The sequence below is a fragment of the Callithrix jacchus genome, chromosome 18, assembly GCF_049354715.1.
Source record: "Callithrix jacchus isolate 240 chromosome 18, calJac240_pri, whole genome shotgun sequence".
In the NCBI taxonomy this organism is placed as follows: domain Eukaryota; kingdom Metazoa; phylum Chordata; class Mammalia; order Primates; family Cebidae; genus Callithrix; species Callithrix jacchus.
Genome location: NC_133519.1, coordinates 11104387 through 11122880, shown reverse-complemented (window position 1 = coordinate 11122880; position 18494 = coordinate 11104387). Strand labels below are relative to the sequence as shown.

The 18494-nt window shown below is 43.7% G+C and overlaps 1 protein-coding gene across 15 annotated transcripts in view; it reads right to left on the bottom strand.

Moving 5' to 3' along the window:
• The window catches only part of PIP5K1A (phosphatidylinositol-4-phosphate 5-kinase type 1 alpha), a 50939-nt gene that overhangs the window by 23454 nt on the left and 8991 nt on the right, over nt 1-18494 (bottom strand). For 3 of the 15 annotated variants that reach the window (XM_008984335.5, XM_002759939.7, XM_017966258.4), the window contains exons 2-4: nt 14202-14240; nt 5058-5092; nt 539-619 (exon numbers count right to left, since the gene is read on the bottom strand). In XM_008984335.5, the coding sequence (XP_008982583.1) occupies nt 539-619; nt 5058-5092; nt 14202-14240 (155 nt within the window). The remainder of the gene's footprint in view (nt 1-538; nt 620-5057; nt 5093-14201; nt 14241-18494) is intronic. The other 12 variants (XM_008984337.5, XM_078355621.1, XM_078355620.1 and 9 more) reach the window with 4 other exon arrangements.

Here is an 18494-nt window from a genome sequence, read left to right as displayed (position 1 = left end):
AAAAATTCTCATTTAAACATTCATATACAAAAAGGAAGCCGGGCGCGGTGGCTCACGCCTGTAATCCCAGCACTTTAAGAGGCCGAGGCGGATGGATCACGAGGTCAAGAGATCGAGACCATCCTGGTCAACATAGTGAAACCCCGTCTCTACTAAAAATACAAAAAAATTAGCTGGGCATGGTGACGCCTGCCTGTAATCCCAGCTACTCAGGAGGTTGAGGCAGGAGAATTGCCTGAACCCAGGAGGCGGAGGTTGCGGTGAGCCGAGATCACGCCATTGCACTCCAGCCTGGGTAACAAGAGCGAAACTCCGTTTCAAAAAATAAATAAATAAATAAATAAAAATTAAAAAAAAACAAAAAGGAGACAATTTACCCTTTGCGAAATAAATTCTAAAGTCTAAGTTGTATGATGTGCAAAAGCTCAGGATATCAAGAAATAGGACAGTACATGGAGAGTAATTACGAGGAGTCTGAGTTCCCAGAGTAAGATGCTGAGCTCCTGGATTAAGATGAGAAGGTTCCATCCAGACACACCTTTTTATATGTTGTCTCTCCTGAGGAATCAACACCTCGATGGCCTATTTTCTTGATGGGCATGCCAGAGGTATAAGGCACCTATAAGAAGAAGACTCAAGATTATAATACAATTCCCATGTAAGATACCAAATAGCTACATAATGATATATCAAAACAAAATTAACTGAAACAAAATATTCTTTCTAGAATGTTTGTAAAAACATTTTACAAAATCTTCAGAAGATCTACCCCATGCTACATACAGCTATAATGCTGCTTCCCAATGAATTAAGTGGCTATTAGATCACAGAAAAAAACTCCAGGGGACACATATTTTCCCTTTGGTCCTCAGAAGACACAGAAAATAAAAATATTTTTATTTTTTGTTACTTTTTGAGATGGAGTTTCGCTCTTGTTGCTGGAGTGCAGTGGCACAATCTCAGGTCACTGCTACCTCCATCTCCTGGGTTCAAGCAATTCTCCCGCCTCAGGCCCCCAAATAGCTGGGATTACAGGCATCCGCTATCATTCCCGACTAATTTTTGTATTTTTTTGTTTTGTTTTGAGATGGAGTTTCGCTCTTGTTACCCAGGCTGGAGTATAATGGTGTGATCTCGGCTCACCGCAACCTCAGCCTCCCAAGTAACTGGGACTACAGGCGCGTGCCACCATGCCCAGCTAATTTTTGTATTTTTAGTAGAGACAGGGTTTCACCATGTTGACCAGGATGGTCTCAATCTCTTGATCTCGTGATCCACCCGCCTCGGCCTCCCAAAGTGCTGGGATTATAGGCATGAGCCACCGTGCCCGGCCACGTATTTTTGTATTTTTAATACAGACGGGGTTTCACCATGTTGGCCACGCTGGTCTCAAACTGCTGACCTCAAGTGATCTACCGACCTCAGCCTCCCAAAGTGCAGTGATTATAGATGTCAGCCACCATGCCCGGCCAGAAAATAAAATTATTTTTAAATAGTAGTAGAAACATAGCTGGATGGTGTCACGTGTACCTGTAATCTCAGCTACTCAGGAGGCCAAGCAGGGAGGTCACTTGAGCCTAGGAGTTTGAGACCAGCCTGGCTGGGCAATATGGGAAAACCCTATCTCTAACTAAAAATACAAAAAATTTGCCTGGCATGGTGGCACGCATGTGTAATCCCAGCTACTCAAGAGGCTGAGGCATGAGAACCACTTGAATCCAGGAGGTAGAGGTTGCAGTGAGTCGAGATCGTGCCACTGGACTCCAGGACTCAACTCAAAGCATGACTCTGTCTGGATTAAAAAAAAGAAAAGAAAAGAAAAAAGAAACAAAGAGAGCAAGGTTGAAGTGGAGAATAGCAGTCATAGGCCAAGCAGGGTGGCTCACACCTGTATTCCCAACACTTTGGGAGGTCGAGGCGGGCAGATCACCTCAGGTCAAGTTCAAAACCAGCCTGGTCAACGTGGTGAAACCCCATCTCTACTAAAAATACAAAAATTAGCCAGGTGTGGTGGCATGAGCCTGTAATCCCAGCTGCTTGGGAAGCTGAGGCAGAATTGCCTGAGCCTGGGAGGCAAAGATTGCAGTAAGTGGAGATAGCACCACTGCACTTCACTTCATACTGGGCAACAGAGCGAGACATCTCAAAAAAAAAAAGAGAGAGAAAGAAAGAAGAGTAAACCTATAGTATAGGAGTCAAGAAAGTTATTCCCAGAGCCAGATGCAGTAACAAACAGGAAGTTACTCTTCATGACATTAATACTCATTAAGTTAATAACCCAGAAGGCTGAGAGACTAGTGAAAATAGAATGTCACAATTTTTTTTTTTAAACAGGGTCTTGTCTCTATTTCCCAGACTAGACTACAGTGGTGTAATAATGGCTCACTGCAGCCTCAACCTCCAGGGCTCAAGTACTCCTGTGTAGCTGGGACTATGGTGTGTACCACCATACCTAGCTAGTTTTTCATTTTTTGTAGAACCAGGGTCTCACTATTTTGCCCCGGCCTGTCTTGATCCCCGGGCCTCAAGCAATCCTCCCACCTCAGCCCCCAAAGTATTAGGATTACAGGCATGAGTCATGATGACTGGCTAGATGTCACAATCTTAAGACATGATAGCCGGGCGCCGTGGCTCACTCCTGTAATCCCAGCACTTTGGGAGGCCGAGGTGCGTGGATCACGAGGTCAAGAGATTGAGACCATCCTGGTCAATGCGGTGAAACCCCGTCTCTATTAAAAATACAAAAAATTAGCTGGGCATGGTGGCACGTGCCTGTAATCCCAGCTACTCAGGAGGCTGAGGCAGGAGAATTGCCTGAACCCGGGAGGCGGAGGTTGCAGTGAGCCGAGATCGCACCGTTGCACTTCAGCCTGGGTAACAAGAATGAAACTCCGGCCGGGCACGGTGGCTCAAGCCTGTAATCCCAGCACTTTGGGAGGCCGAGACGGGTGGATCACGAGGTCAACAGATCGAGATCATCCTGGTCAACATGGTGAAACCCCGTCTCTACTAAAAATACAAAAAATTAGCTGGGCATGGTGGCGCGTGCCTGTAATCCCAGCTACTCGGGAGGCTGAGGCAGGAGAATTGCCTGAACCCAGGAGGCGGAGGTTGCGGTGAGCCGAGATCGCGCCATTGCACTCCAGCCTGGGTAACAAGAGTGAAACTCCATCTCAAAAAAAAAAAAAAAAAAAAAAAGAATGAAACTCCGTCTCAACAAAAAAAAAAAAGGACATGATATTCAAGTTCTACTTTTTTAGCCAAGGCCCTTAGTGCCAGGGAACTCTCAGTATATCACTTGACAGATGCTAGAAGATGTTCTAAAAGAAGCTTTAAGTCCCAGGTCAAAAGGGCTTGCATTCTGAGGCCCCTTTCACAAAACCCAGGAGAGAGGCAAGAAGTAAGAAGAGAATCAGGAAATACTCCATGGGAAGAAAGCTGAGCAAACTGAAGATATTCTGAACAAAAAAGAGAAACTTGGGAAACTAATAGCTTCTGCATGGCTAAAAGAAGTTCTTCATATTCATCAAAGGTACACAATCAGGAAGCCATAACAGCAAAACAAAGAAAGTGAGCTTTAGAGTCAGACTGCCTGAGTTTGAATCCCAGCCTTACTAATCCCACTTATTAACTATGGAATCCTCCTCACCTTCTTCATCTGTAAAACACACAACAACAGTATTTGCCTCACTATGCTTGTCTGCAGGATTAAATAAGACTATCTTTTTTTTTTTTTGAGACAGAGTCTGACTCTGTCGCCTAGGATGGAGTGCAGTGGCGCAATCTTGGCTCACTGCAACCTCTGCCTCCCCGGTTCGAGCAATTCTTCTGCCTCAGCCACCCAAGTAGCTGGGACTACAAGGGCACACCACTATGTCTGGCTGACAGAATCTTGCTCTGTCGCCCAGGCTGGAGTGCAGTGGCATAATCTTGGCTCACTGCAACCTCTGCCTCCTGGGTTCAAGTGATTCTCCACCTCAGCCTCCTGAGTAGCTGGACTACAGGCGTCCACCACCAGACCTGGCTAATTTTTTAAAAAATATTTTTTAGTAGAGACAGGGTTTCACTGTGTTGGCCAGGCAGATCTCGAACTCCTGACCTCAGGTGATCCCTCTGCCTCAGCCTCCCAAAGTGCTGGGATTACAGGCATGAGCCACCACGCCTGGCCAATATGAGAATATTTTAAAGGATACTTAGGTACAATATTTACTCTTGGGTACATATTGCATTTGGTACATTAAAAATGCTCAATAAATGTGAGATACTATAATAAAAGTTGAGTTGCATAATTTCTTTTCTTTTTTTTTTTTTTCCAGACGGAGTTTCGCTCTTGTTACCCAGGCTGGAGTGCAATGGCACGATCTTTGCTCACCGCAACCTCCGCCTCCTGGGTTCAGGCAATTCTCCTGCCTCAGCCTCCTGAGTAGCTGGGATTACAGGCACACGCCACCAAGCCCAGCTAATTTTTTGTATTTTTAGTAGAGACGGGGTTTCACCATGTTGACCAGGATGGTCTCGATTTGTTGACCTCGTGATCCACTTGCCTCGGCCTCCCAAAGTGCTGGGATTACAGGTGTGAGCCACCGCCTGGCCTGAGTTGCATAATTTCTAGCCTACCAACGAGAGGTAAGAATCCTGTCTACTGTCTGGGCATGGTGGCTCACGCCTATAATCCCAGCACTCTGTGGGGCCGAGGCGGGTGGATCACGAGGTCAAGAGATTGAGACTATCCTGGTCAACGAGGTGAAATCCCATCTCTACTAAAAATACAACAATTAGCTGGGCATGGTGGTGCACGCCTGTAGTCCCAGCTACTCGGGAGGCTGAGGCAGGAGAAGTGCGTGAACCCAGGAGGCGGAGGTTGCGGTGAGCTGAGATTGTGCCATTGCACTCCAGTCTGGGTAACAACAGCAAAACTCCGTCTCAAAAAAAAAAAAAAAAAAGAATCCTGTCTAGCTTCCAAGAACTAAGTAAAGAAAAGATAAAAATATCATAAACAGGTATCCTTCTATCCCAGAGTTAAGTTTTACTAACAACTGTATCAATATGAAACTCACCTCAGATGCTGTAGGTCTCTTGATTCCAGATGCTTCTTTAAACAAAGAAACAAAAAAACACACAATCATAAGAACTTATACACATACTCACATGATCTCTATCAAGCACACTGAAAGCATCAGCGTTTGAATCAAACTAAACATGAGTATAAAACTCCTGCCTCTTGCTCAGTGATACCAGATCTTTTTGGATAGCAACTTTATATGTCCCTCCCTCCTCCTCCATACTCAGAGGCCTCGTGCATATTTCATTTTTGTTCTAGCCCCCTTTCTTACTCAAGTATTCATATTTTCTCTGGGAAATATAACTTTTTCTTTTTTCTTTTTGAGATGGAGTCTCACTCTGTTGCCCAGGCTGGAGTGCAGTGCATGATCTCGGCTTACTGCAACCTCCACCTCCCAGATTCTCCTGCCTCAGCCTCCCAAGTAGCTGGGATTACAAGTGCCTGCCACCACGTCAGGCTAATTTTTGTGTTTCTAGTGGAGGCGAGGTTTCACCATGTTGGCTGGGCTGGTCTCAAACTCCTGACCTCAAGTGATCCGCCTGCCTTGGCCTCCCAAAGTGTTGGAATTACAGGTGTGACCCACCACACCCAGCCCTTTTTCTTTCTTTCTTTTTTTTTTTTTTTTGAGATAGAGTCTCACTCTGTTGCCCAGGCTGGAGTGCAACAGTGCCAACCTCCTCCTCCTGGGTTCAAGTGATTCTCATGCCTCAGCCTCCTGAGTAGCTGAGACTACAGGTGCCCATCACCAGTCCGGCTAATTTTTTTGTATTTTTAGTAGAGATGAGGTTTCACCATGTTGGCCAGGCTGGTCTTGAACTCCTGACTTCAAGTGATCTGCCTGCCTTGGCCTCCAAAGTTCTGGGATTACAGTCATGAGCCAATGCACCCTGCCAACTTTTTAATACATTTAACCAAGAGTCAGGGGGTCTCATTTGACATGACAGTTGAAAGAGGAAAGGCAAAAAAGATATTCAAGACTCATTGGAGACCCTGGAGTTTGACTGAAGTTTTTTATTTTTTTTTTTGAGATGGAGTTTCTCTCTTGTTACCCAGGCTGGAGTGCAATGGCGCGATCTCGGCTCACCGCAACCTCTGCCTCTTGGGTTCAGGCAATTCTCCTGCCTCAGCCTCCTGAGTAGCTGGGATTACAGGCACGCGCCACCGTGCCCAGCTAATTTTTTTGTATTTTTAGTAGAGACGGGGTTTCACCATGTTGACCAGGATAGTCTCGATCTCTTGACCTTGTGATACACCCGCCTCGGCCTCCCAAAGTGCTGGGATTACAGGTGTTAGCCACCTGCGCCCAGCCCTTATTTTATTTTATTTTATTTATTTTGAGACAGAGTCTCACTCTATTGCCCAGACATCTCCTAGTCTGGTAGTTATCACATAGAAAGTAAGTGCCTCTATATGCAAAAAGTCACTGAATAAAGTTAAACAATAGAAAAAGAGCAGATAAGTAATTTCGATGCAGAGTGGGTTTGAAGTTTTCTCACTCCCTAAGAAGTTGCTACCCTTCCTAGTTTTATCACACAAACATGTAGCTCTAGGGCTGCCTCACTCTTGTAAAGTACCTAAAATAAAGATGAGATTGAATTTTGGTGCCAAACGCTTAGTATCTACAACTGCAAAACTGGGACTAATCCCAAGAGCACACAGTATGATGATGATATTGAGGTCTAAGTAATAACACTCACACCAAGTGACAAAGGAGGAGAATCAGGATGCAAGACCTACTCTCTTCCTTGTGTAAGGTTTTACCCCTATGGCACACATCAGAGATCCGATCTACCAAAGAGCAGAAGAGAAAAACATCATGTATATTTTATATCAAAAAAGAAAACACATATATCTCTATGTATGTATGTAATTTTTTTTCCTTGGAGACAGGGTCTCACTCTGTCACCCTGGCTAGAGGGCAGTGGTGCAATCTCTGCTTACTGCAGCCTCTACCTCCCAGGCTCAAGTGATGCCCCCACTTCAGTCACCTGAGTAGTTGGGACTACAGGCGTGTACCACCATGCCCAGCTAATTCTGCTTTTTTATTATTTGCTTTTATTATTATTATTTGTAGCTATGAGGTCTCACTATGTTGCCCAGACTGGTCTCAAACTCTTGGGTTCAAGTGATCCTCCTGCCTCAGCCTCCCAAAATGCTGGGATTATAGACATGAGCCACGATACCTAGCCAAGAAAATTATCTACAGAACTTTATCAAAGTTGTTTAACACCAAGCTTGGTCCACAAACCCAATGCAGAGCCGAATGGCAGTATAAGGAACCAGATATCATCTGCTAAGGCTTGACTGCTCGACCCAAGGATCTGCCAATGGAGAAATCATCTACTGAGAAAGTCCATGAAACTGAAGAGTTGACGAGCATTTAACTGTTCACCTCATAATCAAGCCTTCTCTTCTTTGTATAGAAGGAGAAACAGACAGAAGAGGAAGAAGGGAGAGAGAAGAGAAGGACCAGTGGGGAAAAAAAAGAAAACCAACTCAGCATGGCAACACCTTGCTGGGTAATGTCAGCCAGCCTATTTTATTTTAATTTTTAATTTTTTAGAGACAGGCTCTCATTATGTTGCACAGGCTGGAGCGCAGTGACTATTTACATGTGCACTCATAGCTCACTACAGCCTCAAACTCCTGGATTCAAGTGATCCTCCTACCGCAGCCTCCTGAGTAGCTGGGACTATCAGCCTGCACCACTGCACCTAGCTGTTAGCCATACAATTTTTTTCTTTTTTTTTAAGACAGAGTCTTGCTCTATCACCTAGGCTGGAATGCAGTGGTGCAATCTTGGCTCATTGCAACCTCTCCCTCCCAGGTTCAAGCGATTCTCCTGCCTTAGCTTCCCAAGTAGCTGAAATTACAGGTGCGTGCCACCAAGCCCTGCTAGTTTTTTGTATTTTTAGTAGAGACAGGGATTCACCACATTAGCAAGGATAGTCTCGATCTCCTGATCTCATGATCTACCCACCTTGGCCTCCCAAAGTGCTGGGATTACAGTGGGGAGACACCACACCCAGCCAGCCAGCCAATTTTTCAAGAGAATGAGATTCATCCCTATGGATAAGACCAGAATACTGTTCAACAGAAAATGGTTTCTAGTGTCTTTGTGGAAAATACTGTAGGTATACATTATCGTTTTGTAATTTATACTCATGATTTATATATATATTTTGGGTGGGTAAACAGCATTAAAATTTACTCTTCCCTAAAAGAAAATCTTTTGTCTGAGAATCTTGAGACCTGCATCTCCACATCCAAGGCAAAAATCTAAAAAAGCATTATTTAAATGTCTTTTATCATCATCAGTCCACACTTGGAAGTGTGGCATATGCTATAAGAGAGGAGAACCTATTACCCAAGGGTGGGTATATAGGTTGATAGTTTGGCTACAAATGCTGATATCTTGGCTATACATGCTACAGAGAAGGTCCTATGCCAGCTTCTCCATACTGGATCAGTTTTAATATATCTCAGCCCCAGTTTAATGCCAAATTATTCCTGCTTTTTCTCCATCACTCAGGCATCTCCACATTCTCTCATTTCTCTTTAATGCTGACATTTTTAGAAAGGTTATTTCTCTCCTATGAATGAACAACTTATGTTTGTATAAACACTTTGGAAGCTTATGTGTTTTTCATTTGGCCCTCAAAAAATACTACAGGGTTTGGGAACTATTTTAATTAAGGACTTAAGAGAGAAATAACAAAGTGTGTGAAACTTGTTTGGGTGCTGATTAGAAAAAAGGAACCATAAAAAGACATTTCTGAGAAGAGAGCCTTAAAAAGAAAAGTTAAATAATTATTAATTTTATAGATGTGACAATACTACTGTAGTTATACTCTCCCATTCTCACCTCTAAAAGGTTCCTTATGTGTATTAATAGGTTCTGAAGTATTTAGGGTTGAAATCACATAAGGACTGGTCTTCCTTTAAAATATTCCAGTGAGGTAGAAGTAGAAAAATAGAGAAATATGAATGCAGGAAGATTGGCAAAATGCTGCTATCAAAGCTAGGTGATAGGCCAGGCGCGGTGGCTCACACCTGTAATCCCAGCACTTTAGGAGGCCACAGTGGGTGGATCACTTGAGGTCAGGAGTTCTAGACCAGCCTAGCCAACATGGCGAAACTCTGCCTCCTCTAAAAATACAAAAATTAGCCAGGTGTGGTGGTGGGCGCCTGTAATCCCAGCTACTTGGGAGGCTGATGCAGGAGAATCGCTTGAACCCCGGGTGGGCGGAGGTTGCAGTGAGCTGAGATCATGCCATATCACTCCAGCCTGGGCAAAAGAGCAAAATTCCATCTAAAAAAAAAAAAAAAAACTAGGTTATAAGTATATAAAGGATCATTATACTATTCTCTCTATTTCATGTACATTTGAGGAATTGTATAAATTAAGGAAAAAACGCAAATCTGGATAATGGAATGTCTTAATCTGAGTTGGCTTTCTTAATTTTTAAAGTAGAGACAGCAGGCTGGGCACAGTGGCTCACGCCTGTAATCCCAGCATTTTGGGAGGCTGAGGCGGGTGGATAACAAGGTCAGGAGATCACTACTATCCTGGCTAACATGGTGAAACCTGGTCTCTATTAAAAATACAAAAATTTAGTCAGACGTGGTGGGACATACCTGTAATCCCAGCTACTTGGGAGGTTGAGGCAGAAGAATTGCTTGAACCTGGGAGGCAGAGGTTACAGTGAGCTGAGATCATGCCACTGCACTCCAACCGGGGTGACAGGGTGAGACTCCATCTCAAAAATAAATAAATAAATAAAGACAGGCACTGGGCACAGTGGCTCACACCTATAATCCCAGCACTTTGGGAGGCAAAGATGGGAGGATTACTTGAGCCCAGGAGTTTGAGACCAGCCTGGGCAACATAGGGAGATCCCATCTCAGCAAAGAAAAACAAAAAAAGGAAAGAATATATAAAGACAGAGCTTCAGCCTGGCTCGGTGATTCACACCTATAATCCCAGCACTTTGGTAAACAAAGGCATGTGGATCGCGAGGGCAGGAGATTTAGAACATCCTGGCCAACATGGTGAAACACCATCTCTACTAAAAATACAAAAATTAGCTGGCTGTGGTGGCACACACCCGTAGTCCCAGCTTCTCAGGAGACTGAGGCGATCCTTCCATCTCAGCCTCCCAAAGTACTGGGATTAGAAGCATGATCCAGCCAGGCACAGTGGCTCATGCCTGTAATCTCAGCACTTTGGGAGGCCAAGGTGGGTGGATCACCTGAGGTCAGGAGTTAGAGACCAGCCTGGCCAACATGGAGAAACCCCGTCTCTACTAATACAAAAATTCGTCGGCATGGTGATGGGCGCCTGTAATCCCAGCTATTCAGGAGGCTGAGGCAGAATAGCTTGAAACCGAGTGGCGGAGGTTGCAGTGAGCAAAGACTGCACCACTGCAGTCTCCGTGTCAAAAAGAAAAAAAAAAGCATAATCCACGGCACCAGACCTACTTCCCAATTTCCCTCCCTCCCTCCTTCCCTCCCTCCCTCCCTCCCTTTCTTCCTCTGTCTCTCTTTCTTGAGATGGGAGTCTTGCTGTGTTACCCAGGCTGGAGCGCAGTGGCGAGATCTCGGCTTACTGCAACCTTCACCTCCTGAGCTCAAGCAATTCTCCTGTCTCTGCCAAGAATATGGGTGCACACCAGCATGCCTGGCTAATTTTTGTACTTTTAGTACAGATGGGGTTTCACCATGTTGGCCAGGCTGGTCTTGAACTTCTGACCTCAAGTGATCCGCCCACCTCGGCCTCCTAAAGTGTTGGGATTACAGGCGTAAGCCACTGCGCCCAGCCTACTTTCCAATTTTCACGATGAAACCACTTATTACAAAGCAATAACCACTTATATTAGAACAAAATCATTCAGAAAGAGATTTTTAGTCTAATCCCTTTTATTATAAGAGCACAGAGGAAGAGGTTAAGGAATGGGCTCAAAATCAAAGCACAGGCAGTGACAGAGCCAAAACTAGAACCCACATTCCTAATTCCTAATTCAATACATTCTTCTAAATCATCTTTGGTTTTTAATTTCCTGGCCATCTAGAATATAGTTGGAACAAGAAAGCACCAATGGAACTAGAATGCTCTAACAAACTAAATAAATCTCAGATTTACTAATGGACAATATGAACACATTTCCCTCAAGGTACTCTTTTTTTCCTTGAGACAAGGAAATGTTTCATTTTTTTTTTTTTTGAGATGGAGTTTCGCTGTTGTTACCCAGACTGGAGTGCAATGGCACGATCTCGGCTCACCGCAACCTCCACCTTCTGGGTTCAAGCAATTCTCCTGCCTCAGCCTCCTGTGTAGCTAATTTTTGTATTTTTAGTAGAGAAGGGGTTTCACCTTGTTGACCAGGATGGTCTCGATCTCTTGACCTTGTGATCCACCCGCCTCGGCCTCCCAAAGTGCTGGGATTATAGGCGTGAGCCACTGCGCCCAGCCGGAAATGTTTCACTTTCATTGATAGAGAGGATTAGGAATTCAGTTGTCCTCCTTCAGGTCCTTTCAAGGAAATTAACAACACTGTTCCTCTAGCAACATTTATCAACATCATTGGCAAAGAGTAGGAAAGTACCTTTCTTTTAGAGAGATTACCTCTGAATTAGGCAATGCCAATATTCTAGAAGAGCAGAAACTTCCAAGTCTGATCCTTGAAATCAGTTTTACAGATGTTAAGGTCCTCACTAGCATATAAAGTACCTTTTTTGTCCAAAAAGACATTAACAATTTTAACACAGCCAGGCACGGTGGCTCACGCCTGTAATGCCAGCCCTTCGGAAGGCCAAGGTGGGTAGTAGATCACCTGAGGCCAGGAATTCAAGAATATCCTGGCCAACATTGTGAAATCCCATCTCTAAAGAAACACAAAAATTAGTTGGACATGGTGGCAAGTGCCTGGTAATCCCATTTACTCAGAAGGCTGAAGCAGGAGAAACACTTGAACCCGGGAGGTGGAGGTTGCAGTGAGATGAGATCATGCCACTGCACTCCAGCCTGGACAACAGAGCAAGACTCCATCTTAAAAAAGAAAAGAAAAAATAATTAGCCGACATGATGGGTGGTATGCATCTGTAGTCCCAGCTACTTGACAGGCTGAAGTGGGAAGATGGCTTGGGCCTGGGAGGTCAAGGCTGCAGTGACCTATGATTGCGGCACTGCACTCCAGCTTTGGTGACAGAACAAGATCCTGTCTCAAAATACATAAATTAATACATTAATAAAATTAAAATGCTTCTGAAAGAATAACAATAATTCCACCTACTATGCATAAAGGAGCTCAGAATTTTGTTGATTTAGGAAGGCTAAGGTCAGAAGTTTCCTTCTGTACTATTCTCTCCTTCACCCCAAGGACTCTTGGTTCAGAGAGTAACAACAAATATTTAACCTGATTTAAAGTCAAGTTAGTTCACACACAGACTTTTCAAATTAGTGAGGGGAGCAGCATAGTGGGTAGAACTGCAGGCTCTGAAATAAGAACACCTCAAAATCTATATCCCGGGGAAAACAAAACCAAAAAAAAAAAAAAGAGAAAAAGAAATCAGAACACCTAGGTTTGTTAGGTTTGCATACTAGATTTAACATTTACAGCGGGGCACAATGGCTTAAGCCTGTAATCCTAGCACTTTGGGAGACCGAGCAGGTGGGTCGCTTGAGGCCAAGAGTTCAAGATCAGCCTGGCCAATGTGGAGAAACCCTGTCTCTACTAAAAATACAAAAATTAGCTGGGCGTGGTGATGCGCCCCTGTAGTCCCAGCTACTCTGGAGGCTGATGCACAAGAATTGCTTGAGCCCAGGAGGCAGAGGTTGCAGTAAGCTGAGACTGCACCACTGAACTCTAGCCTGGGTGACAGAGCAAGACTTTGTCTCAAAAAGAGCATTTACTGGCTGGGCGCAGTGGCTCACGCCTATAGTCCCAGCACTTTGGGAGGCCGAGGCGGGTGGATCACGAGGTCAAGAGATCAAGACCATCCTGGTCAACAAGGTGAAACCCCGTCTCTACTAAAAATATAAAAATTAGCTGGGCATGGTGGTGCATGCCTGTAGTCCCAGCTACTCGGGAGGCTGAGGCAGGAGAATTGCTTGAACCCCGGAGGCGGAGGTTGCAGTGAGCTGAGATCGTGCCATTGCACTCCAGCCTGGGTAACAAGAGTGAAACTCCAACTCAAAAAAAAGCATTTACTAAGTAGGTAACCTTGAGTAGGTTGGTTAAAATTTCTCTAGAGCAGACTGCCCTACCTTATCTACAAAATGTGGAAGTAACAACATGTACCTCATAAGGTTGTTATGAGAATTAAACAAGTTACCTATAGGCTAATCTATAATAAATGGTCTACTTAATCAACAATAAATGCTCTATAAATTCTAGCAATTATTATTATCATTGTGATTTATGAAATGCCATCTACAGGACAGGAAGGGTCAGGGGAAATGAGAGGTACAACAGAAAGGGAAAAGGAAAAGAGTTGAGACTGGTTTACTGAAACAAAAGGAAATGAAGTCATAGAAAAATTTCATGGGAGACAGGCCGGGTGCGGTGGCTCACGCCTATAATCCCAGCACTTTGGGAGGCCGAGGCGAGTGGATCACGAGGTCAAGAGATCAAGACCATCCTGGTCAACAAGGTGAAACACCGTCTCTACTAAAAATACAAAAATTAGCTGGGCATGTTGGTGCGCGCCTGTAGTCCCAGCTACTCGGGAGGCTGAGGCAGGAGAATTGCTTGAACCCAGAAGGCGGAGGTTGCGGTGAGCCGAGATCGTGCCATTGCACTCCAGTCTGGGTGACAACAGCGAAACTCCATCTCAAAAAAAAAATAAAATAAAATACAAAGAAAAATTTCATGGGAGACAAAAAGGTAGGCACTTATTCATAATATACTGAAGAATTGTGAGAAAAGATATTTCTATGTTAAGATAACATCTTTTTTGGAGAGGGCAGTGGGATATGGGGACTAGAGTCAAATAATGCTTGTAAGACATCCAAAATCTTCTCAGAGGACAACCATGAACTACCACTACAAGAAGTCTGCAATTGTTACGGGAAGAGGAGTTGGCTGCTAGTTACTGTGAGTAGCTCATGCTTCTTAGCACAGATACACATCAGATCTACCTCTCTTATGGCTGACCCCACAGCACAGAAAGTTGAAACCTAATAAGGAAAAACAGAAAGTTACCACTTACTCCTCTGGGGTTCCATTTGCTTACAGCAGAATAAGCATACATGTTTTTAAAGCTCTAAAGTTTAAAATTATGAACTGGACCTGATCAGACTCCTAGCACCATATTGTGAAATGATTTTTTTGTAATTCTAGGTAAATGTTCAAAAAATGACAGAAGGAGAAGCTCTGGCACAAAAATTCTAGGAGCAGTCACAAAACTTGTACTTCATTTCACTCTGGAATGAATTCAGATGGCAAAACATTTCAGGCGTATCTTTTAAAAAAGAATGCTGGGTGTTGTGGCTCGCACCTGTAATCCCAGCACTTTGGGAGGCCGAGGTGAACAGATCACCTGAGGTCAGTAGTTCAGGAAACCAGCCTCCTAGCCAACATGGTAAAACCCCATCTCCACTAAAAATATAAAAATTAGCCAGGCATGGTGGTGGCCATCTGTAATCCCAGCTTCTCAGGAAGCTGAGGCAGGAGAATCACTTGAACCTGGGAGACAGAGGTTGAAAGGAGTCAAGATTGCTCCACTACACTCCAGGGTGGGTGACACAGTAAGACTCTGTCTCAAAAAAAAAAAAAAAAAAAAAATCCCAGTACTTTGGGAGGCCAAGTCAGGTGGATCACTTGAGGCCAGGAGTTCAAGACCAGCCTGGGCAACATGGCAAAACCCCGTCTCTACTAAAAATACAAAAATTTAGCCAGGTGTGGTGGTGCACACCTGTAGTCCCAGCTCCTCAGGAGGCTGAGGTGGGAAGATGGCTTGAGCCCAGGAGGCAGAAGTTGCAGTGAGCTGAGATCATGCCATTCTGTTCCAGTCTGGGCAACAGCCTCTGCCTCAAGGCAGATTTTGTTTAAAAGTCTTCTGCTCCTTGAGGGCAATTTGGAACTAACTTGCAAAGTGCTCATGCCTGTAATCCCAGCACTTTGGGAGGCCAAGGCAGGTGTATCACTTGAGGTCAGGAGTTCCAGACCAGGAGTTCGTGTACCTGTAATCCCAGCTACTAGGGATGCTGAGGCATGAGAATCGCTTGAACCTGGGTGGCAGCGGTTGCAGTGAGCCAAGATTGGGCCACTGCACTCCAGCCTGGGTGACATAGCGATACTCCATCTCAAAAAAAAAAAAAAAAAAAAAAAGCAAAAGGCCTTAAAAATCATTATGTACAATCTGACCAAGAAGTACTAAGTTACTAAGTTATCTTAGTAATTAGTGAAGCGAACAAAGATGTATATATAAGGATATTTATTACAGCAGTGTATATATAATAGCATAGATCCCATTATTGGAACAAATCTAAATGAACAATAAGGGACTGATAATACACGTCATGGTGTAGTCATAAAATGGAATACTATATAACCATTATTTTTACGTATATTTAATAACAGGATATCAATACATTGTTGAGTGGGAAAAGGTCAAATTATTTATTATATATATTATATTATACAATGGTATTATACCATATTATATTATATGATAATATAATATACCATATTATATTATATGGTATTATACCATATTATATTATATGGTATAATACCATTTCCTGTAAAACATTTATCTATAAATTCACATGTACTTATACACATACAAAAGGTACAAAAGATTATATACCAAAATGTTAAAATATGACCATTTCTTGATAGCAGGAATAGGCTTATTTTGTAACTTTATATTTTTCCTTACCTATATAAACTTTCTGTAACAAATATTTTAATGTGTACCTTACATAATTTAACAATTAAAGAAAAGGAATGGCTTTACTGTCATTCTCTTTGCTTTACACCCCATTTTTCCCAATAAACCACTACTCAACAGTCCCACACATACAAACCAACACACTCCCCACACACATATTCCCTCAAACTCATTACAACCATGTTATGCTATTTCAAAGATAAGGGAGAAGAAAGCATACGAAAAGAAAATGCCAGGAACGCTGCTGACAATCCTGAGGTGAAAATAAGTCTTATGTTCTCATATCCTCTTTCTCAACTACATATTACTTTCAGATGCCTATACCACCTGAAATAAACCTGTACCAGCACAGATAAGAGATTCCCTCTTAAAAAGGGAACCATATCCTTCAGAAATCAACAGTCTCCTATAAAACAGGGATCTCCAATTTCAGCATATCTCCTGGATGCCAAGATTTCAAAAATATTAAAAAGCTAGTTTCTAAATTATGAAATTAAGCAAGGAAATCACTATTACTAAAATAATTCCAGAACAGCAGAACCAGTCAAGTCAAACCCCAAAGTGAAAACAGCCCAGTCAAGTCATGCTAAAATACATGTCAAGGCTACTCTGGACACACTGCCTATAGGGTAGCTTTGCTCTGCAAGGAGCTGTACCACAAAAAATACATTTTTTTTGAGACAGTCTTGCTCTGTCACCCAGGCTAGAGTGCAGTGGTGCAATCTCAGCTCACTATAACCACCATCTCCCAGGTTCAAGCAATTCTCCTGCCTCAGCCTCCTGAGCAGATGAAACTACAGGCACATGCCACCATGCCCAGCTAATTTTTTATATTTTTAGTAGACACAGGGTTTCACCATATTGGCCAGGCTGATCTTGAACTCTTGACCTAGTAATCCACCTGCCTCAGCCTTCCAAAGTGCTGGGATTACAGGTGTGAGCCACCACACCTGGCCACAAATTTTACTTTTTAAAAAAGGTAAAGTCAGGCCAGGCATGGTAGCTCATGTCTGTAATCCCAGCACTTTGGGAGGCCAAGGCAGGCGAATCACCCGAGGTCGGGAGTTCGAGACCAGCCTGACCAACATGGAGAAACCCTGTCTCTAATAAAAATACAAAATCAGCTGGGTGTGGTGGCAGGCACCTGTAATCCCAGCTACTCCAGAAGCCGAGGCAGGAGAATCACCTGAACCCAGGAGGCAGACACTGAAGTGAGCCAACATGGCACCACTGCACTCCAGCCTGGGCAACAAGAGCAAAACTCCATCTCAAAAAAAAAAAAAAAAAGGCAAAGTCTAATCATCCCACCATGCCACAACAATTTTTCTGAGTAACTGCACTAGTCTTAAGGAAGCATTCCATTTTGGTCCTTGGCTCCACCCTAAATTGTGTTTGTGGTGAAGAGGTAATGAGGAAGGTGATTTCTAGTCACATGGCAAACTCCACTATGATTCTCCATAAATTTGCTTGCTACTCTCCGGTCACTGGAGACCAAGATTCACTATTGAGAGGAAGGAGAAAATGAAAAGGAAGAGAAAATCCATAATATTATTCTGAGAAGTGTGAAAAAAGCAAATTTCAGAATGAGAAATGAGCTGAACTCAAAAAAAAAAGAAAAAGAAAAAGAAAAAAGAAAGAAGAAATGAGCTGAACTTTAAAATGGTTTCGAACTCCCGGTTTCAACTGATCCACCCACTTTGGCCTCCCAAAGTGCTGGGATTACAGGCATGAGCCACTGCCCTAGTCACACAGATATTTAAGAGATCACTTAAAGAGATAACATAAACAAAGTATCTTGAAGTTTTTTGGTTTTTTTTGGTCTTGAGACAAGGTCACACTCTGTCACCCAGGTTAGAGGGCAGTGGCAGGTACACAGCTTACTGCAGCCCCAACCTCAAGTTCAAGTGATTCTCCCCTCAGACTCCAGAGTAGCTGAGACTATAGGCACACACGGCCATGCCGCCTAGTTTTGTTTCTGTTTTTGTTATTTTTTTGAGACAGTCTTCCTGTTGTTCAGACTGGAGTGCAGTGGTGCAATCTTGGCTCACTTGAACCTCCCGGGTTCAAGCAATTCTCCTGCCTCAGCCTCCCAAGTAGCTGAGACTACAGGCGCACGATGCCATGCACGACTAATTTTTTTTGTATTTTAGTAGAGACAGGGTTTCATCGTGTTGCCCAGGCTGGTCAACACCTGATCTCAGGCAATCCACACCTCAGCCTCCCAAAGTGTTGGGATTAGAGGCGTGAGCCACTGTGCCCAGCCCTGGCTAGTTTTTATATTTTTTTGTAGAGACAGGCTTTCACTATGTTCCCCAGGCTGGATTCAAACTCCTGAGCTCAAGCAATCTGCCTGCCTCGGGCCCCACAAAGTGCTGGGATTACAGGTCTAAACCACAGTGCCCAGCCAAATACTTCTGAAATGAGTTCCCCTCACCCTAGTGTGTGGAACAAAACAGAGTTGGCCTTAATAGCACAGCCTCTCCCTGCACTTTCAGAGCAGAAGCATTTCTGTCAGAGATGCAATGACATCATCTAC